This window comes from Otolemur garnettii, unplaced genomic scaffold (genome assembly GCF_000181295.1).
Source record: "Otolemur garnettii isolate 467f Iridium unplaced genomic scaffold, OtoGar3 scaffold00007, whole genome shotgun sequence".
NCBI classification, from domain to species: Eukaryota; Metazoa; Chordata; class Mammalia; order Primates; family Galagidae; genus Otolemur; species Otolemur garnettii.
Genome location: NW_003852402.1, coordinates 38184517 through 38202385, shown reverse-complemented (window position 1 = coordinate 38202385; position 17869 = coordinate 38184517). Strand labels below are relative to the sequence as shown.

General features: G+C 35.3%; 1 protein-coding gene across 3 annotated transcripts in view; it reads right to left on the bottom strand.

Moving 5' to 3' along the window:
- Positions 1–1697: 1697 nt before the first annotated feature.
- PPP1R12A (protein phosphatase 1 regulatory subunit 12A) overlaps positions 1698–17869 on the bottom strand; it is a 146665-nt gene continuing 130493 nt past the window's right edge. For all 3 annotated transcript variants that reach the window (XM_003783388.3, XM_012801208.2, XM_012801207.2), the window contains 5 exons: positions 17047–17182; positions 15107–15211; positions 9533–9580; positions 6711–6761; positions 1698–3890 (listed from right to left, as the gene is read on the bottom strand). In XM_003783388.3, the coding sequence (XP_003783436.1) occupies positions 3804–3890; positions 6711–6761; positions 9533–9580; positions 15107–15211; positions 17047–17182 (427 nt within the window). In that variant the 3' untranslated portion in view covers positions 1698–3803. The remainder of the gene's footprint in view (positions 3891–6710; positions 6762–9532; positions 9581–15106; positions 15212–17046; positions 17183–17869) is intronic.

Here is a 17869-nt window from a genome sequence, read left to right as displayed (position 1 = left end):
AGAAAAAGTAGTCCATAGAAACGTACCTTGAGATGACTCACGTGTCAGCAAGGATTTTAAAGTTGAAAGCCATAAAGGAAAGAAAATGTAATCACAGTCAATGAACAGATGGAGGAATCTCAGAAGTCAAACTACAAAAAAATTAAACTGAAATTCTAGAAATACAAAGTATATCTGAAAACCCCAGAGAACTTTTCCCAAATGAAAGCCAAGAAACGGATTTAGTTATTGTGACATATAATAAAAAAAACACACACACTAATATTTCACTCTGAACTTAGTATTTTGGGGACAGTAGTTCTCATATGTACCACAGCTCTGCTGAATGTGCACACTCTGACATACGGGCCACACACATACAGTGTAAAACCTAAAACGTCAACTAAAAGACAGTGTTTGCAACCAGGGGTTTTCATGAGCAAGAAAGGGCTGATGGATAGTTAGTAATTGTTAGTGGAGTTTGCTCTGTATTCTGCTTAGAATGACAAAGTGAAGGACAGTACAAAGTTATCATGTCCTACGGGAAATATGGTTCCAGTTTGGAAAGTCCTTGGCCCTCTGGATTTTTTCTTCTTGCAACAGACTCACTTCCAGTGAGTGCTAGAACCAGGAGTCTCATATAAGCCAGGAAAGATTAAGTAGTAATAAACTTTCAAGCAAAAGAATAAAGTTAGTATAATGAACCAGAAAATATCTACTTCACTTATTTTTATAAGACAGCTCTATAGCTGCTTTTCATTTGGTTTTCAAGTATTTGCAGGTGAAATACTTTTCTTTTTTTTTTTTTTTGAGACAGAGCCTCAAGCTGTCCCCCTGGGTAGAGTGCCGTGGCATTACAGCTCACAGCAACCTCCAACTCCTGGGCTCAAGCGAGTCTCTTGCCTCCGCCTCCCAAGTAGCTGGGACCACAGGCGCCCGCCACAACGCCCGGCTATTTTTTGGTTGCAGCCGTCATTGTTGTTTGGCGGGTCCGGGCTGGGGATTCGAACCTGCCACCTTAGGTGTACGTGGCTGGCGCCTTAGCCAGTTGAGCTATAGGCGCCGAGCCAGGTGAAATACTTTTTAAAGGGAGGACAAATAACAACAATAAGACCTACCATTCTGTGAGCATGAACATAGGTGAAGTATCATAAATAAAAAAACGGAATTCAATCCTTGTTGTATTAATTTAGGTGTTTCCTACAGATGTGTCAGCAAGTAGAATTCTGGAGGGACAAATCTAAGTGGGAGAATTACTTAAAGTAAATTTTACATTTCAATAGAATACTATCTTTATATGTACCATGTATTACTAAGCCTATGTTTGCAGCTAAGAAAAAGCATAGGTCTAATTTTAAAAAGAAAAACACAAAATGTTTATGGAAACAAAATTTATACTACAAAGCAACTATTTTGAAAGTCACTGTTATTATTTTTTACCCACTTATAAAAAAACTAGTTCTCAGATTCTGCATAGAGACAGCTTTATGTAAAATATATAAACATTTGTCCAAATTGGTACACAGATTGCATAAATATGGCAATTAAGACTGCATTTACAGATGTGCATGTACAATGCTGTGCAAATTATCACAATATTACAACTTCAAAAATTATTCAAATTGATATCCAAGAAAAGCAATTAATGAAAAAATACCCATGCAGAATTTAAATATCTCAGAACAAAATTTAAAATGTCTTCATTAAAAGTTCACACATTTAAAATAGTTTTATTCATTTTATTTGTATATGTCAAAATACATTTTTATTTCCAAAATAGTGGGTTTTGCAACTAGTTTCATGCAGAAACAAGGTCTGCTCAATACTACCAATAAAATCAATATAGCACAGTAGCTGTTCAGTTTTAGATACAAAGAATAAATAACCTAAATACAAAACACTAAAATATTAGAAACATGTATTTAATCACTCTTCACAGGCATCCAAACTTCACAAATATAAACCATAGCATGCCTAACTGCTATGCAACCAGAACATGTTGCAGTCACTCAAACTGATCAGTCATCTGTATATTTTACCTCCACCTAAGACCATGGCAATTCTCAATATTCAGACCCGCCATTCATACAGTTCAAATATAACCAAAAATAAAATTCCCACAACTATCCTTGTACCTTTAAAATCAAGAATCCTGAGCTTGGTAGTAAGAGCATAACCTTATATCTTCATAAAACCAATCAAGAGAGAGAGGACTGAAAATCCTGCTTACCAAAACACCATTCCCCAACCCCAAAGTAATCTAAAATAGGCAGTAGAACACAATGACCTTTTAAAATGGAGGGGTGCAAATTCACATTTAATATAGTATACAATACAATCAATAATACAATCCGCTACTATAAGCTTTACAATGTACAATTTACTCAAATGGCTGAACTGTTCAGTGGTTAAGGAGACAGTTATGTGCCAGAAAGATGTAATATTTTTTGCATGGTTTAATGAAAATATAAAAGCTATTTGTCCAAATAAAAGCCATCTTTACTATGTACTTGGTTTTGCTTTTTCTTTTTTCCCTTAAAAAAAGGCCACTGAAATGTATAAAATGGTCTGAACATGATGGTGGTATCAAAGTCAATGCCTCTTCACATGGCAATAACAGTGCATTTAACATTAACTCACGGGTTAAGTCTGGAAATGATTTTATAGCATTACTTTGGCTAGCACAACAGTTTAGACAGCACTCTGATAAATATAGATATGTGAAATGTGAAGCAATTATCTTATGCAACTTTATGGTTGAATACTACCAAATGAAAACTGAAAATAAAAGCAAAAGCACTTTACAGTAGAAAACTTTTGTAAAGACAGGGCTCCACATGATGTGTAACTTGTGAAGTCTTTATAGCACATTGTTAGCAAATTTTGTTTTGAACACTATCATGGAGCAGCCTACTTTGCGATAACAGACATCTGAAATAAGAAAGTAGTCAAGCATGCCCTGTGGTGGTCTGAAATCAAAACAATACACTTATTTGTATATACAGCATCACTCAGTACCTGCTAAAATGAATGTGAAGATTACAGATGCTAACATCTTATACTACAATAGTAAAAAAAACAAAAAGTGACCAATGAAGGCAGGAAACAGGATTTAAAAGATCTAATCTCAAATGACTTTAAAGCATTCATATGAGAAATAAATGCATATTGCACAAACAGTGAAAGCACATGTTCCACCGAGCACTTCAGTTCAGGGTGGGAGACGAGACAGCGTTAGCCAACTACGTGACAGGAATGGCAGAAGAGCACGTGTTCTGTTCTGTAAATGAAAATGCTGTGGAAACATACAAGACTCTGCCACATGAAGAGTTAGAAGGAAAAAATACAAACCCAAACTTAGACGTAAAGCCAAGAAAATTAAATATCAAAAAATTGGAAACTGTGGCACATCAAAAAATGTTGAATTAACTGTCTTCTGTGAGAGCTCAAAGTTTTTGTTGACACAAAAGTATTTATGTACAACTAAGGCTTACTGGTTAAATATCGGAGGCATATCTGGCCTTGAACACTTTCCTTATATGCTGGAGCTGTAAACAAGTTTTCTCAGTCATTTAAAAAAAATCTTCTCAGCAGCTGCATTAACATGAAACAATGGTCTTGATAAAAAAAAAAAAACAAAAAAAAAAACAACAAAAACCCGAGAAAATTAAACAAAATGAAACAAAAATTCTAGATAAGAGGGCATTTGGCAGGATATCCAAAAATGACAGTCTCCAAGGATTCTTCCCAGGCTTCTGGTGACTGTCAATCATGGTCCACTGGGTCACTAAGAATGTGCAATTCCATTACTTGCTGCTTTTTTTTTATTTGGAAAGTTTGCTTATAACTCTGATCAAGGCCCCATTTTCATCCTTTAGCCTCTGGTTGTCTGCTTTTAGGTCTGGTAACATCTATGAGAGAAAAAGGATGAACAATTTTTACTTTAATAAAAAGATAAAACATTATTCTTAATAAATGTTATATTTTCACCACAAAACACATGATCAAGCTTTGTTATATATTTTCCAGTGTCTAAAACATGTATCAGGAAGAGTTGGAAAAAAAAACCCCACCCTGATTTATGAAACTAATTAGTTTAATAAATGATAGAATGAAAGGTTTATTCTCTCCAAGTTATCCACTGAAATTTACTAAATCACTTGATTTTATGACTCACAAGCACACCAGATTAGAGCAGCCAAGAAAACAAAGCCTGTTTTTTTCAGGATAAGGCTAAGGGAGTTCCTTTAATAGTTACTGTCAGCACCTAAACCTTTTGCTTTGTGTATGTCACACCTAAAACTGTAATAGTTACTATTGTTCCACAAGAAAACCAACCCATCTAGGAAAGCTCGGAGGGAGTTAGACTCATTATAAATTATTTAAATTCCCTGAAGAATTCACCTATACCTAAACCTACTTAAGTTTAAGAATCTAAGACAATGCCTAATTCAAGAGAGATGCATGTTAAATGACAACAAAGCAACTATTACTATTCATAGAATTATTAGAATACTATAATTTTTAAACTAATATAATAAATCTGTATCTATGATCCAAGGAGTAAAAAAATAACCAGTATGTGAAACAAATAAAAAATACACCCTTATATTTTCAAAAAGTACAACTCAATTTTCTATTGTTTTATAGACAAACTGATGGCAGGGGTAGAAATATAAGTTAACTGATTTTCCTACTAAAAATGATTACAATTATAAATATATGTCTCTGCCAAGTTTACTAGAAAATGGACTATCTTATATTTTGGCCTTTAAACCATCTTTTCCAAAATATTTAGTCCTCTTTCCTCAGTTTTTAAAATGCACCAGATTATCTAATTAGAAAAAAGTAAAACTTCTCATTGCAAAACTACCTTAAGCAAACCCTTTAGGAAGAGTTAATTTTATGTGGAGCCAATCAATTCTTCTCTGTGTTCAGAATGCTTATATATAAAATATAATAATCTGAAGTTTACCCATTTGGATATCTGTAATAGAGAATTAAATGAATATAAAGTAAGATGGTCCTAACTGAAAACATTTTTTTGAAAAATGGATACCCTTCAGCTTTAAAAAATATTAATTATATGTAAAATATGTTACACTGTATCTGTTCTATTTTCTTTCTAGTAAAGAACTGCAAATTATAGCCACATTTTAAACCCTAAAGTATTTGCAGATTGAGAAATATACCCAAGCTTTACAGAAGTACAGATAAGTCTTTAATTTAAATTCCTAAATCATTCTCTAATTTTATTGTAGTTCATCAGTTGCACTATATAATTAGTGACACTTTTTAACATACTAAGAAGCCATGCAGAGTTAAACAGTTATATGATAAGCTCCAGACACAATGGCATTAATTTGTAAAAGTGAGCTCTTACTAAAACAAAACACACTAGTATAAAAGCACCTGCCTGGTGCTACCAAGAGGAAATGATGAAACTAAAAATTATAGGTTCACAGATTGCAGTTGCCTACAGAACCCTGAGCGCTTGGCTACCACTCTTGTCAAGGCCCTATTCTCAGTCAGCAGTCGCTCATTTAACTCTCTCAGAGTCTGAATTTGCTTTATTTGGTGCAGGTTCTGCAGGAATCAGAACATAAAGAAATAGAAATAAAAAATAAGAAAATGAAAGATAGTATTATAAGAATACAAAGAATCACAGGTAATGAATATAAAGAAAAATGTTAAGTCTTACAAGAATATTCCAAGAGATCTAGAAAGGTAAATAATGTATTCTTAAAATTCCATATCAAACTAAATAACATACAAGCTAACAAAATTCAGAAAATTGTCTGAAATCTCCAAAGCCATTCAAGATTAACAGTCTAATAATAAACCAAACAATCTAATAATAAATATTTAAATCTGGAACTTCTAATTTAAAAGGCACAATTACCTATGAGTTATGTTACGTCATCAATTCATAATGTGGTAAAGATATTTTATGCAATATAACGTGATAGTAAATAATCATTTAACCCTATGCTATTTTTTTCCTGCAAAGACATTCAAAACAAATAATTACTTCATAGGTAATGCAGAGTTTGATAAAAACAGTTCTGCCTGTTCATTAATAATTCCCTTTATTTTCAAAGGAGAGTATTTTATCTTATATTATCCCCCATGACCATTTACTCTCCAAGAATCATAGGAGCAAACAGAAATGTGACGAAACTCCTCCGTCTTTTTTTTTTAACAGTCTCAGTTTGTCCCGCTTGGTAGAGTACCATGGCATCATAGCTCACAGTAGCCTCAAACTCTTGCGCTCAAATGAATCTTGTCTCAGCCTCCCAAGTAGCAGGGACTACAGGCACCTGCCACAATACGTGTCTATTTTCTTTTTTTGAGAAAAGTTCTCGCTCTGGCTCAGGCTGATCTCAAACCTCTGAGTTCAGGCAATCCACCCACCTCAGCCTCCAGAGTGCTAGGCTTACAGCTGTGAGCCCCTGCGTCCAGCCAAACCCCCCATCTTAGAGTTATCATTGTCTAACGTTTTCTATAACTGCAGTAGTGCTATACTTATTGATTACCCAAATGATTTTGGTTTAGAATTCTGAGCTCACTAAAACCCAAATTTAGTAAGAAAGAGAAACGCCAGCTACACATAGCTCACAAGTTGAGTAATTAGCTTTGAGAACAATTAATGTAAATAATATCTATAATAGTTTTATAAAGCTTGAATTCAGAAATAGTGATATCTCTCGTAAGTAGCAGGATTTACTTACTTTGAGCTCTTCTTCCATTTCAGATATTCTTCTTTCTAGAGCTCTTCGTTCCTAGATTAATTTAAGGTACCAATATTAATTATGTAATTATTATACTCTTTTAAGTTTTCTTTTATATTGTCAAAGAGTGATACTTTAGAATCAAAGATCAAATCAGGAGCAGTGTGGAAAAGATGTGATGCCAGTGAAGGGTAAAGAGCTTCCCAAATTTTGAGAGAAATAGATCTGAAGATCTTTTACTTTTATTACTTTTTATAAGCTCTTTTTTAAAGCTTTGACTTTCTAGTAAGGTGCTACATGTTCAAACAATTTTTTTAGTTCATGTAAAACTGTGAGTAAACCAATGTTCAAGACTGAGGACTGAACAGGGGGAAAAACTCACACAAAGATGCAATCATACTACAGTGATAGAAGCAGAAAAGCCAGGAGCACCAGTGCCTTACGTATGTGTATTTGGCAATTGCAAAAGGATGTAAGAGAAGCTCTGTCCTCCACCCACAATGCTTCCTGGCCATCACTTATCCAACTGACTCTCCAGCTTTGCCTTTAGTGTGGTAACCGTGTGTAGCATTAATGCAGTGCATCTAATGGAGAAGCAGCTGAGGATTTATTTTAAAATTCTTTCAAAGAGTGACAGGCAAAGCCAACACACAATACATTATCGCAGCGTACTGTTTTATTCTCCCTTAACTGATAAGCATTCTAGGGTGTTATGCAAAGAGCAAGCAGCAGTAATGGAGGAGCTGTAAAACTGGTTAGGTCATACCGCCCAGAAGATACTGACTCTTGCCGGTCACCTTTCAGATACAAACCATTTAAATTTAGTTTAATCACACTGAAACTATTTCTGAGACATTCTTTCCCAGATTAATAATAAATGCTGATATTTAGTAAAGCAATACATTTACTTATAAATGTTAATGTTCTTAGGGTATGTGATTTAAAATCATCAAATCCTATTTTTAGTCTCTTAAGGATGTTACTCTAACATTGGCATGCTTAAACAGTATTACAATAGACAAAAACGTTATTTTCTATATACAGAAATTTCTCTTAGCTACTCATACAGCCATGATGAAGTCATATAAACCATCACACTTCTCAAAATAGTAGCACAAATAGTGTTATACTTGATCCTCACCACTTTGTAAAATATCAGAATATTTCTTCCTAGAGGTAATCCCCCTGTGAGTATCAATTTCAGGTGTCTTAAGATTTTAACTTAATGATAGAACAAGACTAGCACATTGTACCCAACTGCCTGATCCTATTGGCTCAGTGAAATCTACAATTCTAAAACTGCAGGCAATTTCTTCTGTTTGACAAATGTATTAACACGGAAAAATACAGTTAAGAGAAAAAAACGCATGTACAGTGCTTATGTATCAGGCAGGCACTAATATATAGAGACATACAGAGAATGCTGAATAAGTATTAGCAGTTATTATTAATATTATGATAATCCATGTCTATTACACTGAGAGTGAATTAGTTATTTTGTAATTTCTTGGCATTTGACAAGCAGATAAAGGAGGTTGGATGAGAATGGCAGAAAATCAGTATGTGTGTATTCTGTGTACATAAGCCTAGGGAAAAAAGAATGTGGCACCAAAGTATCAAGTTATCTCTGCAGGACAGATTAGCAATGACTTTACATTTCCTTCCTTTGTGTGTTTTTGTATTAAACATGTATGACAGGGGCGTCCAGCCTCTTTTTTTTCTCTGCCACACATCAGAAGAATAACAGTTGTGTCAGGCCACATATTAAATACATAACCACTAAAGAAAGCCAATTTTAGCAACAACAACAACAACAACAAAAGGCTCCAAAAGGTCCATGCATATTTTCTGTGATGTCTGACACCATAGACAAGCAAATAAAAGTGCTCACAAAATTCTGATGCATATTACATGGGACTATAGATGGCCCACCACAATGCCCAGCTATTTTTCTGTTATTGTTGTCACTGTTGTTTAGCAGGCTCTGGCCAGGTTCAAACTCACCAGTCCCAGTACACTTCAAACTGAGCTACGGGTGCCAAGCCTAAACCTATAGAGTTTCTATGGCCATTTCCAGACCCTTGAGAAATAATAATAAGTGGAGAGGGTACAAGTGAATATATCACAACCAACAAAAAACGGTAGAAAGATAAAATGAAGGGTTTTCTTATAGTCAATTTTATGGTAAAAAATAGCACACTTAAATGTTTGAACTCAAAATTAAAATATTATTAAACTACCTTTAAAAAGAATTTGAAAATTTGATGCCCTCAGCCTTAAAGACTTTAAAGAATGGAAGTATAGGAGAACCTGCATTGCTGACCATCTCCCTTATTGACCACATCCTTAAGTTGACCCAGTTTTCATAGCCTAGGCATGTACCACAGTACTTATCTGGACAGTAGGCCTTGTTCCTTATATTGTATGTTGACCAGTTTGTTACAGTCCCTTGGGTGGTCAACTTACAGAGGTTCTATGTATGTATGATTTAAATGCTTTAGATACAAAAAAAAAAAAAAAGAAAGAAGGATGGGGGGCATTTCACTATCACAATATATATAGCATTATTTCAGAATCAAGGCAAGATAGCTTTTTCAATTCATTAAAAGAATAATGTAGTAAATTAAATCTTAACAAGGCTATTCCATATTTAAGAGAGCTCATAAAACTTTATAAAGAATCTAAGCCATAAAACACTTTCATTAATAAATATTAATATAAACTAATTAAAATTACCATCCATAAAAACAAAACGCTAACCACTGCTTGCATAAAACAATAAAGGGGAAAATAATCACTTATTCAATAAGAGGGACACTTACCCTTTTTTCCATTTCCAATAGCGACCTATCAGCAAATCTTTCTTGTCTCTGCAACAAGGTAAGAAATTATAAAAAGAGATGTAAATGCAAAACATACGGAGGGGGACCACAGTAACTCTTCTAGTGGGTGTCAAAGGAAAATCATAATACTCAGGTGAAGTAAAACACAGGTATGTGTAAAGAAAAAACAATTTGTACTGAAATAAAGACTAAAAGGAATTTCAGAAATAGAATGGTCAGCTCTCATTTTATGGTCTGTATCACTTTTCCCCTGGGATTTTCCAAGTTCATTTGGGGGTGAGAGTGAGTGAGTACTGCGGAACAAATGGAATTCTAGTGCTCCCTCTGATGGTCCAGTTCTGCCCGCCTTTCTTGCACTACTAGGAGCGGCTAATCTAAATGGTCAGAATCGAGGACCTTGCTCAAAACGTGTTTCCTACCAGGCTGTTCATGCAGCCAGCCCAGTACAACTGGCCTATTCGTCCTTTCCCACAGCTGTCCTCATCCTGGCTCCCTCTCTAGTTTTCTTTTCTAATCATCCAAGCTCCAGAATTGGTAAGAAGATTTATACTCACTTTCACTGGCAAGAAATTCTAGCTAGACAGCTTTCTTCTCCTGGTGAGCTTAGGCTTATCATTTTTTCCACTTCACGTACTATGTGACCAGCTCAAAGTGGATAAAATCCTGATAACTGAGTTTGGCTTCAGGGGGATGAACAGTCTCTTGGGTTTTACACATGCTGCTCCCTGTATCAGAGAACTCTGCATTGGATCCTGCACACAGGCCCAGTTATGACAGCTGGTATCGAGGATCCTATTTACACTGACTTGTGCACAAACACTTCTTTGGGATTCAGTTAATACGCTGAAAATGAATTAATCAAATCGCACATTTTTCAAAAGCCAATTTGCTAAATGGTCAATTTTACCAATTTATCAAAAATCATTACTGATAGCTTTAGTAAGAACGTTGTGTGACTACAAACCATAAAATATAAAACCATAATTTCATTATTGATTAGCCACCATTTCATTTTTCAATGGGGTAACTTTAAAAATATTTCTTCATATTTTGCCAACACTTTCAGCTTTTGATTCTTCTTTCACGATTTCTTCACAATTATGGTATATAAAATTTCAAGAACTAATTATAGCTAGATACCCGTACTTTTTACTCTGTTAAATGGCTATATGCTTTTGTGTTTACTCTTCCTAGAAAAATACAAGTTGCTTCTTGTGAGAAATTCAGAATTTCAAATATGAACAGCACTATTCAGTTAATTATAGCTTCTTTTTGATGGTTTGAATTTAAACATTTTTACTGTTAGAAATATAAAAAAAGCCTGATAAGCTGCTTGAAGATCTACAAATGAATCATAAAAACCTTTAAAAGATTAAAAAAGTTTTAAATGACATTCAAAAACACCTAAAAAAATGAGAACTAGCTGCAGCAATACCATCACATATTAACTAACAAAACTTTAAATTAAAAACACGCATTTAAAAAAAAATAAAAACAAGCATTTAAAAAAATAAAATAAAAACAATCATTTTGGGTTGAGTGCGTTGGCTCACACCTGTAATCCTAGCACTCTGGGAAGTCAAGGAGGGTGGATTGCCTGAGATCACAGATTCAAGATCATCCTGAGCAAGAGCAAGACTCCGTCTCTAAAAACTAACCAAGCATTGTGGTGGGCACCTGTAATCTCAGCTACTTTGGAGGCTGAGGTAAGAGAATCGCTTGAGCCCTACAGTTTGAGGTTGCTGTGAGCTATGACACCACAGCACTCTACTAAGGGTAACAAAGTAAGACTCTGTCTCAAAAAACAAAGAACAAAAAACCCAAGCATTTTATTGAGGATTTTTTCACATGAGAACATTTTATCAATTTTATGATTTGTCAATTTCATAGGTTTTAATAAATCAACATCAGTTCAGATAATATTTTTACCTATTTAATATATATATTTTTAATAGTAGAGACAACATCTCACTGCTTTTTTTTTTTTTTTTGAGAGAGAGTCTCACTACATTGCCCGCCCTTGGCAAAGTGCTGTAAAGTCACAGCTCACAGTAACCTCAAACTCTTGGGCTTAAGCAATTCTCTTACCTTAGCCTCCTGAAAAGCTGGGACTATAGGTGCCCACCACAATGCTGGGCTATTTTTTGGTTGCAGTTGTCATTGTTGTTTAGCAGGCCCAGGCCAGGCTCCAACACACCAGCTTTGGTGTATGTGACTGACGTCCTACTAATTGAGCTATGGGTGCTGAGCCCTATTTAATATTTTTGAGTAATATTCCAGTTAAAGATGTCAAAATTACAGTTGGTAAACCTGGTGAACTGGTCATTTGGCAAAAGGTATTCAGCAAACTATTCCCTCTTGTGGAGACTATGTAGGAAGGAGGATGCCTGGGCTAAGGCAGAATTCAAGGATTCCAGGGTTTCTCATCTAAATGCTATCAAACAGATCTAAACTTCAAGATTAAACAAGATGATAGCTGGGCACGGTAGCTCACGCCTGTAATCCTAGCACTCTGAGAGACTGTGGTGGGTGGATTGCCTGAGTTCACAGGTTCGAACCAGCCTGAGCCAAGACCTCGTCTCAAAACAAACAAACAAACAAACAAACAAACAAAATAACAATAGCTGGATATTGTGGAGGGTGCCTGTAGTCCCAGCTACTTGGGAAGCTGCGGCAAGAGAATTGTTTGAGCCCAAGAGTTTGAGTTTGCCATGAGCCATGATGTCATGCACTCTAGCAAGGGTGACAAAATGAGACTCTGTTTTAACAAAAACAAAACTAAAAAATAAGATGATAGTTCTCTTGGAAAAATTCCATGCAGTTATCAAAACTGCTACTGCTGGCTCAAAATGGTAGGGTACCAGCCCCATAAACCGGAGGTGGCTGGTTCAAACCCAGCCCCAGCCAAAAAAACAAAAAACTATATTCACGAATAGTTATGAAAGTAGTCAATGCTTAAAAAAAATCAGCTGGAAAAATTTACTGTGGACTGAAATACTTAGAATAACTGCTCTAAGGTTAAACCAGAAAGTTTACTTTTTGCCAGTTTTGCTTTTATGAATTATCCTTCTCATATTAACTCAGCATAGGGGTGTGATACTCAAGAGCACTGGCCAAGGCAGAATCTGTCTTACTTTTTAATCCAGTGACTTGTTTCTCTTGCCACAGGAGAAAGATCAGAATTGGTCTCTGACCCGCAAGGCAGCTGTCTCTAGGTTGTCCAGTGACCAATAAAATGGTCACTAACAAGATCATGAGCATTAACAGGCTGCTCCACACTGGAAATAACTGGCTAATTATATCAATTTCCATCTCTGCAACGTGCACAGCAACTAGAGAGACAGATCAGAGTCATCGTAACAGAAGAACCCTGCAGTAGGGAGAAGGGACACCTCTACCTAGACAACACTACAATCCAACGCCCAGAGCTGAAGCTACCTTCAGAGAGGTCATGACGTTTTCCTGTGTGGAGGCTCACCACACTATGGTGCAGCCTGAAGAAGGATGTGGACCAGCTTACCATGAAGCCTAAGTGTAAGGCAGTGGTTTTATCTTGCAAGGCATTTCAAAGTTTGACACTTCACTACAAAACATGTTCTTTTCCTGCTTTCTCCATGTATTTTTACAAAACCCCCATCAACAGAAGAAATCCAAAAAGCCTTCACAGTCTCACAAAGTTAGCCTGACCCCCCACCGCATAATACACAACAATTACTTTATAACACCATAGTGCTTAACAAAAGAAAGAAGGACCTAGTGGCAAGTTTAAGTTCAACAAAGAGAATGCACTTTTGAAAATTAAGAAAAAGAAGGACCTAGTGGCAAGTTTAAGTTCAACAAAGAGAATACACTTTTGAAAATTAAGAAAAAGAGTTTGAGGACTCATTCAGAAATCGGCATTTGCTATTTTACATCAGTGCTTCAAGTTGTATCGTAAGATTTGTGCGGCAAAAATGTGTTTTTGCTAGAAAATACCATGGTCAAATTTAACAAGTTTCTTTTCCTAAAAATTGTAAGACTTAGAGACATTAACATATAAATGAACTGGTGGTAGCTCAAGCAGCTAAGGCGCCAGCCACATACACCAGAGCTGGTGGGTCCTGCCAAACAACAACAGCTACAACTGAAAAATGGCCAGGTGTTGTGGCAGACGCCTGTAGTCCCAGCTACTTGGGAGACTGAGCCACGAGAATCGCTTAAGCCCAGGAGTTTGAGGTTTCCGTGAGCTGTGACACCCCAGGATTCTACCCAGGTCGATAACTTGAGGCTCTGTCTCAAAAAACAAAACAAAACAAAAACATAAATGAACCCTGCAAAAAAATCTCCATGATGTTCCCAAATTTCTTTGACCACAAAGCTTTTCTTTTTCTTTTTTTTTTTTTTATAAGTTTTGAAAGGAAAGGGCTAAAGAGGTGGAGATATACCTAAAACTATCTCCCAGAACTAGTACTCCATGCAAAAAGAGCTAGGGAAATAATTCCTAGATTGTATGTATAAGATAATGAGTTTTGTTTGGCTATCGCAATTTTATTGTCTAAAATTGTCTACTCTAGGCTGTTGCATAGAAGGAACTTTTTTTTTTTTTTTTTTTTGAGACAGAGCCTCAAGCTGAGCCCCTGGGTCGAGTGCCATGGCTTCACTGCTCACAGCAACCTCCAACTCCTGGGCTCAAGCGAGTCTCCTGCCTCAGCCTCCCAAGTAGCTGGGACCACAGGCACCTGCCACAACGCCCGGCTATTTTTTGGTTGCAGCCATTATTGTTGTTTGGCGGGCCCAGGCTAGATTCGAACTCGCCACCTTAGGTGTATGTGGCTGGCGCCTTAGCTGCTTGAGCCACAGGCGCCAAGCCAGAAGGAACTTTTATGTTTAAAATTATCTTCTGCCAGCATTATTATATCAAAGCATCTTTACTTGAACAAACATAAAATATTCCTAATAAATAAAATTATTATAAAGAATTTTTTTGGCCATGATCTTGTATACATGTTTTTAATGGCTTGCTATATGCTGGAGATAAGCAATTAAATCCTTCAGTTGTCACAACATAGGTATTAAAAAGGTTAAAAAACACCAACCTAAACAAGTGTGAGACCCTGTCTAAAAATAGCTGAGTCTCGTAGCAAGTAGCTGTAGTCCCAGCTACTTGGAAGGCTAAGGCAAGAGGATCACCTGAGCCCCCCGAGTTTGAGGTTGCTGTGAGCTATGATGCCATAGCACTCTACCAAGGGCAACAAATTTAGATTCTGTCTCTAAATAAATAAATAATAAACATAAAGTAAAAAGATTAAAAACACTTTGACTTTTGACCATTAGATTATACTGTTTTTAGAGTCTCATGCTCTACCAACTGAGCTAGCCAGACTGTATTTTTAATTTATTCCAGGAAAAAGTAAATAATCATTTAAGTATATTATCTTGATTCCTTTTTACTAAGAACAAGCAATATTAGTAACTAAATTTCTGTTTAGAATTAGTATTAGTGAAAATTTTGACACCATTTTTCAGATACAATAAATCATAACCATTACCTTGAGACTAACAAAAAGTACAAACCTGGGTGGCCTTTTCCAATTGCAATTTAAGATCCGTTAGTTCCATATTTGTATCATGTAGCTGTGCCTTCAGCTTTTCATTTTCAGCTAGAATTTGTTCATAAAGCTATAAAAATTAGGATAGAAATACCAATTACTTTCCTGTTCTCCTTAAATTTTAAGATTTCTCATTAATTACTACACAATATTAAAGCAAAGATTAATGAAGCCTATAAGCATAGCAGGTACATTAAAAATATATTTTAATGCTTTATAGTTATAAGGTAGAGACTTTCAGTTATACAGGTATGTTTGTCTCTATAAACTTTTGAAAGTAGTTCCAGCCTTTAAAATTAAGACTTTTCAGAAAAATCAGCCTTTCAGATTCTCTTTATAAAAAGATTCAGTTATCTGATAAAGAGGGACAGTGTTAATACAGCAGCTGCAGCTACAAGTGACAAGTCATTATGATCTTTACTTGGAGGCTGTGACCTTTTCTGTCCAGCACCTTTTCTTGAGTTCCCAACAATGAGATGGAATACCTGTTACATTTATCATTATGCTTCTACTGCTTACAATTAAGTTAAAACGCAAGTGACATATTACTCAGAATATTTTTAATTCAGGATAAATCCAAGACCTTCCCCTTTCAGGATGATTTTTCCCCTCCTTCTAAAGACTTAACCCTATTGCTTCTTTTCCTTTCATCTCTGCTACTTTCACTATAATTCTGTCTACAATCATCTCTTATTTAGACTATTTTAATAATCTCCCTCTGCTCTATTTTATAAGTAAGAGCAAAAAACAGCTTTTCAAAATGAAAACCTCATAATTTTCTTAAGCCAACCATTTCCCTCCTACCAATTAGAAACCCTTGACTGGCTTCCCAACGTTCTTAGCATGAGGCAATCCTTAAAATGGCTCGTAAGATACTAAATGAGATGGCCCCTGACTATGGAACTAGCTGCTGCTTCACAAAACCATCCCCTGCACTCTACAACACTTTTCTCTCCCATTTTGGCCAATTAACTATTAATCACCCTTCTGTTCTTGGCCGAAGCCTCACTTCCTCTGGAAATCAATCCACTGGTTCATTCCTTTACGTTCTTTTGCTATATACTTCTTTTGTTTATAAACTTCTCTACTATAGGGTAACTGTCTCAATTTTTTTATTACTATACTGTATTCATTAGCGTGATTGCATGATAATGTCTGTTTCTCCCAGTACATGGAAGATGTCCCGTAAGAGCAGGATAGTATTTCCATCTCCACTTTGTCCATGAGTAGAAACCTCACTTCTAGCACAGTTGGGCATTGAGTTTTTTACTAAATAAATAAATCTTATTCATAATGTAAAATGAGTCTCTCCTCCCCAACCACTCCCTTCTCTTTCTTGCTGACCTAGCCCATAAGAAAATGTATAATCCAAGTAACTGTTAGATACTTAGAAACATGTACAAATACCAAAAGCTTTTTCCTTCTTTAACATACTCCATCATGTTTACTTCAAGCTCAAACTATGAAGAATCCTAATAGTCAGAATCCTAGATTGTTTAGTTTCTGGGATTTATTTCTTAATTGTGTCTATCCCTAAGCCTTAACAGCACTTGAACTATCCCAAGTTCTTCAGTTACCCAGAAAAAACTATATTCTCCTAAGAAAAGCCATATTCTCTGTCTAGATGCTTCTTACTAACAAATAGATTAAAAAATTAATTTTTTTATTGAATGCCCCTTTCAAGCTTCATCATAGTAATGACTTAGGATATTTAAAGGTGAAATAATGTCCTGGTTTAATTATCTCTTCCCTTTAAAAACCAAGCAGCTGTTTTTATTCTACTTACCATTACTTGCCAAAAACCAAAAATGAGTCTTTTCTGAGTTACATTTAAATATAAATACCTCAGTGCAAAAGTTAACTGATGTATATATATATTTTTAATATAACTAATCATCCAAGTACCTTTTTAAAGTCTGTTGAGTCGTCCTTCTCTAGCCTGCTACTGTAAGGTTTTCTTTCTTCTAAGTAACTGTATGATCCAGAGCGACCCAGCAAGGAATCATACCGATCACTAGCTGATGTGGAAGTGGTTTCATATCTTCAAAAGATGAGTTTAAATCAAAATCTTTATTATTACGTTTTCACAACTTACATTAACATACATACTTCTATATATTAACTTGATGGTTCAAAAGAGTTAGCATCTGTTACCTAATAAATTTTTGTGACACACAATAAATGGGAGGTTATTTGAGGAAGAGATTAAAAACTTTCATATCTAAAAGTCAAAACTTTTTTCACATCATGATAAATTATAACAATTTTAAATTATACTTTTTTTACATTTTAACATCTCTGAAATCAGAACATGGCTTTCACCTGATGGTGTGTTACAGTTCAATTGGCAGCATCTTTCCAAATTTCCTTTTGTTTTTTTAGCGGTATATAACATAATGGTGTAACATCTTCCTTTTGATGAAACACAGTATATCCAAAGTGGTAATGGGTTTGTACTAAACGGGAAAATGTATCTTATTTGTAAATGAGGATTTTCCTATTATTTGGTTCTGAATTCAGGTTACCTTTTCTGATAGACACTATTGGCCCTGCATTTCAATTCAACAGTACCATCACTATATTAAAAATTTATTCTCGGTTTTAACAGGGTTTTGGTTAATAGTTATATGGATAAGAGAAAAAGAATGCAGATTAGAGTGAAGGATACAGTGGAGGTCCTCTAACAACACTAACAGTCTGAGTGAGATGACACTTTTTTTTTTTTTTT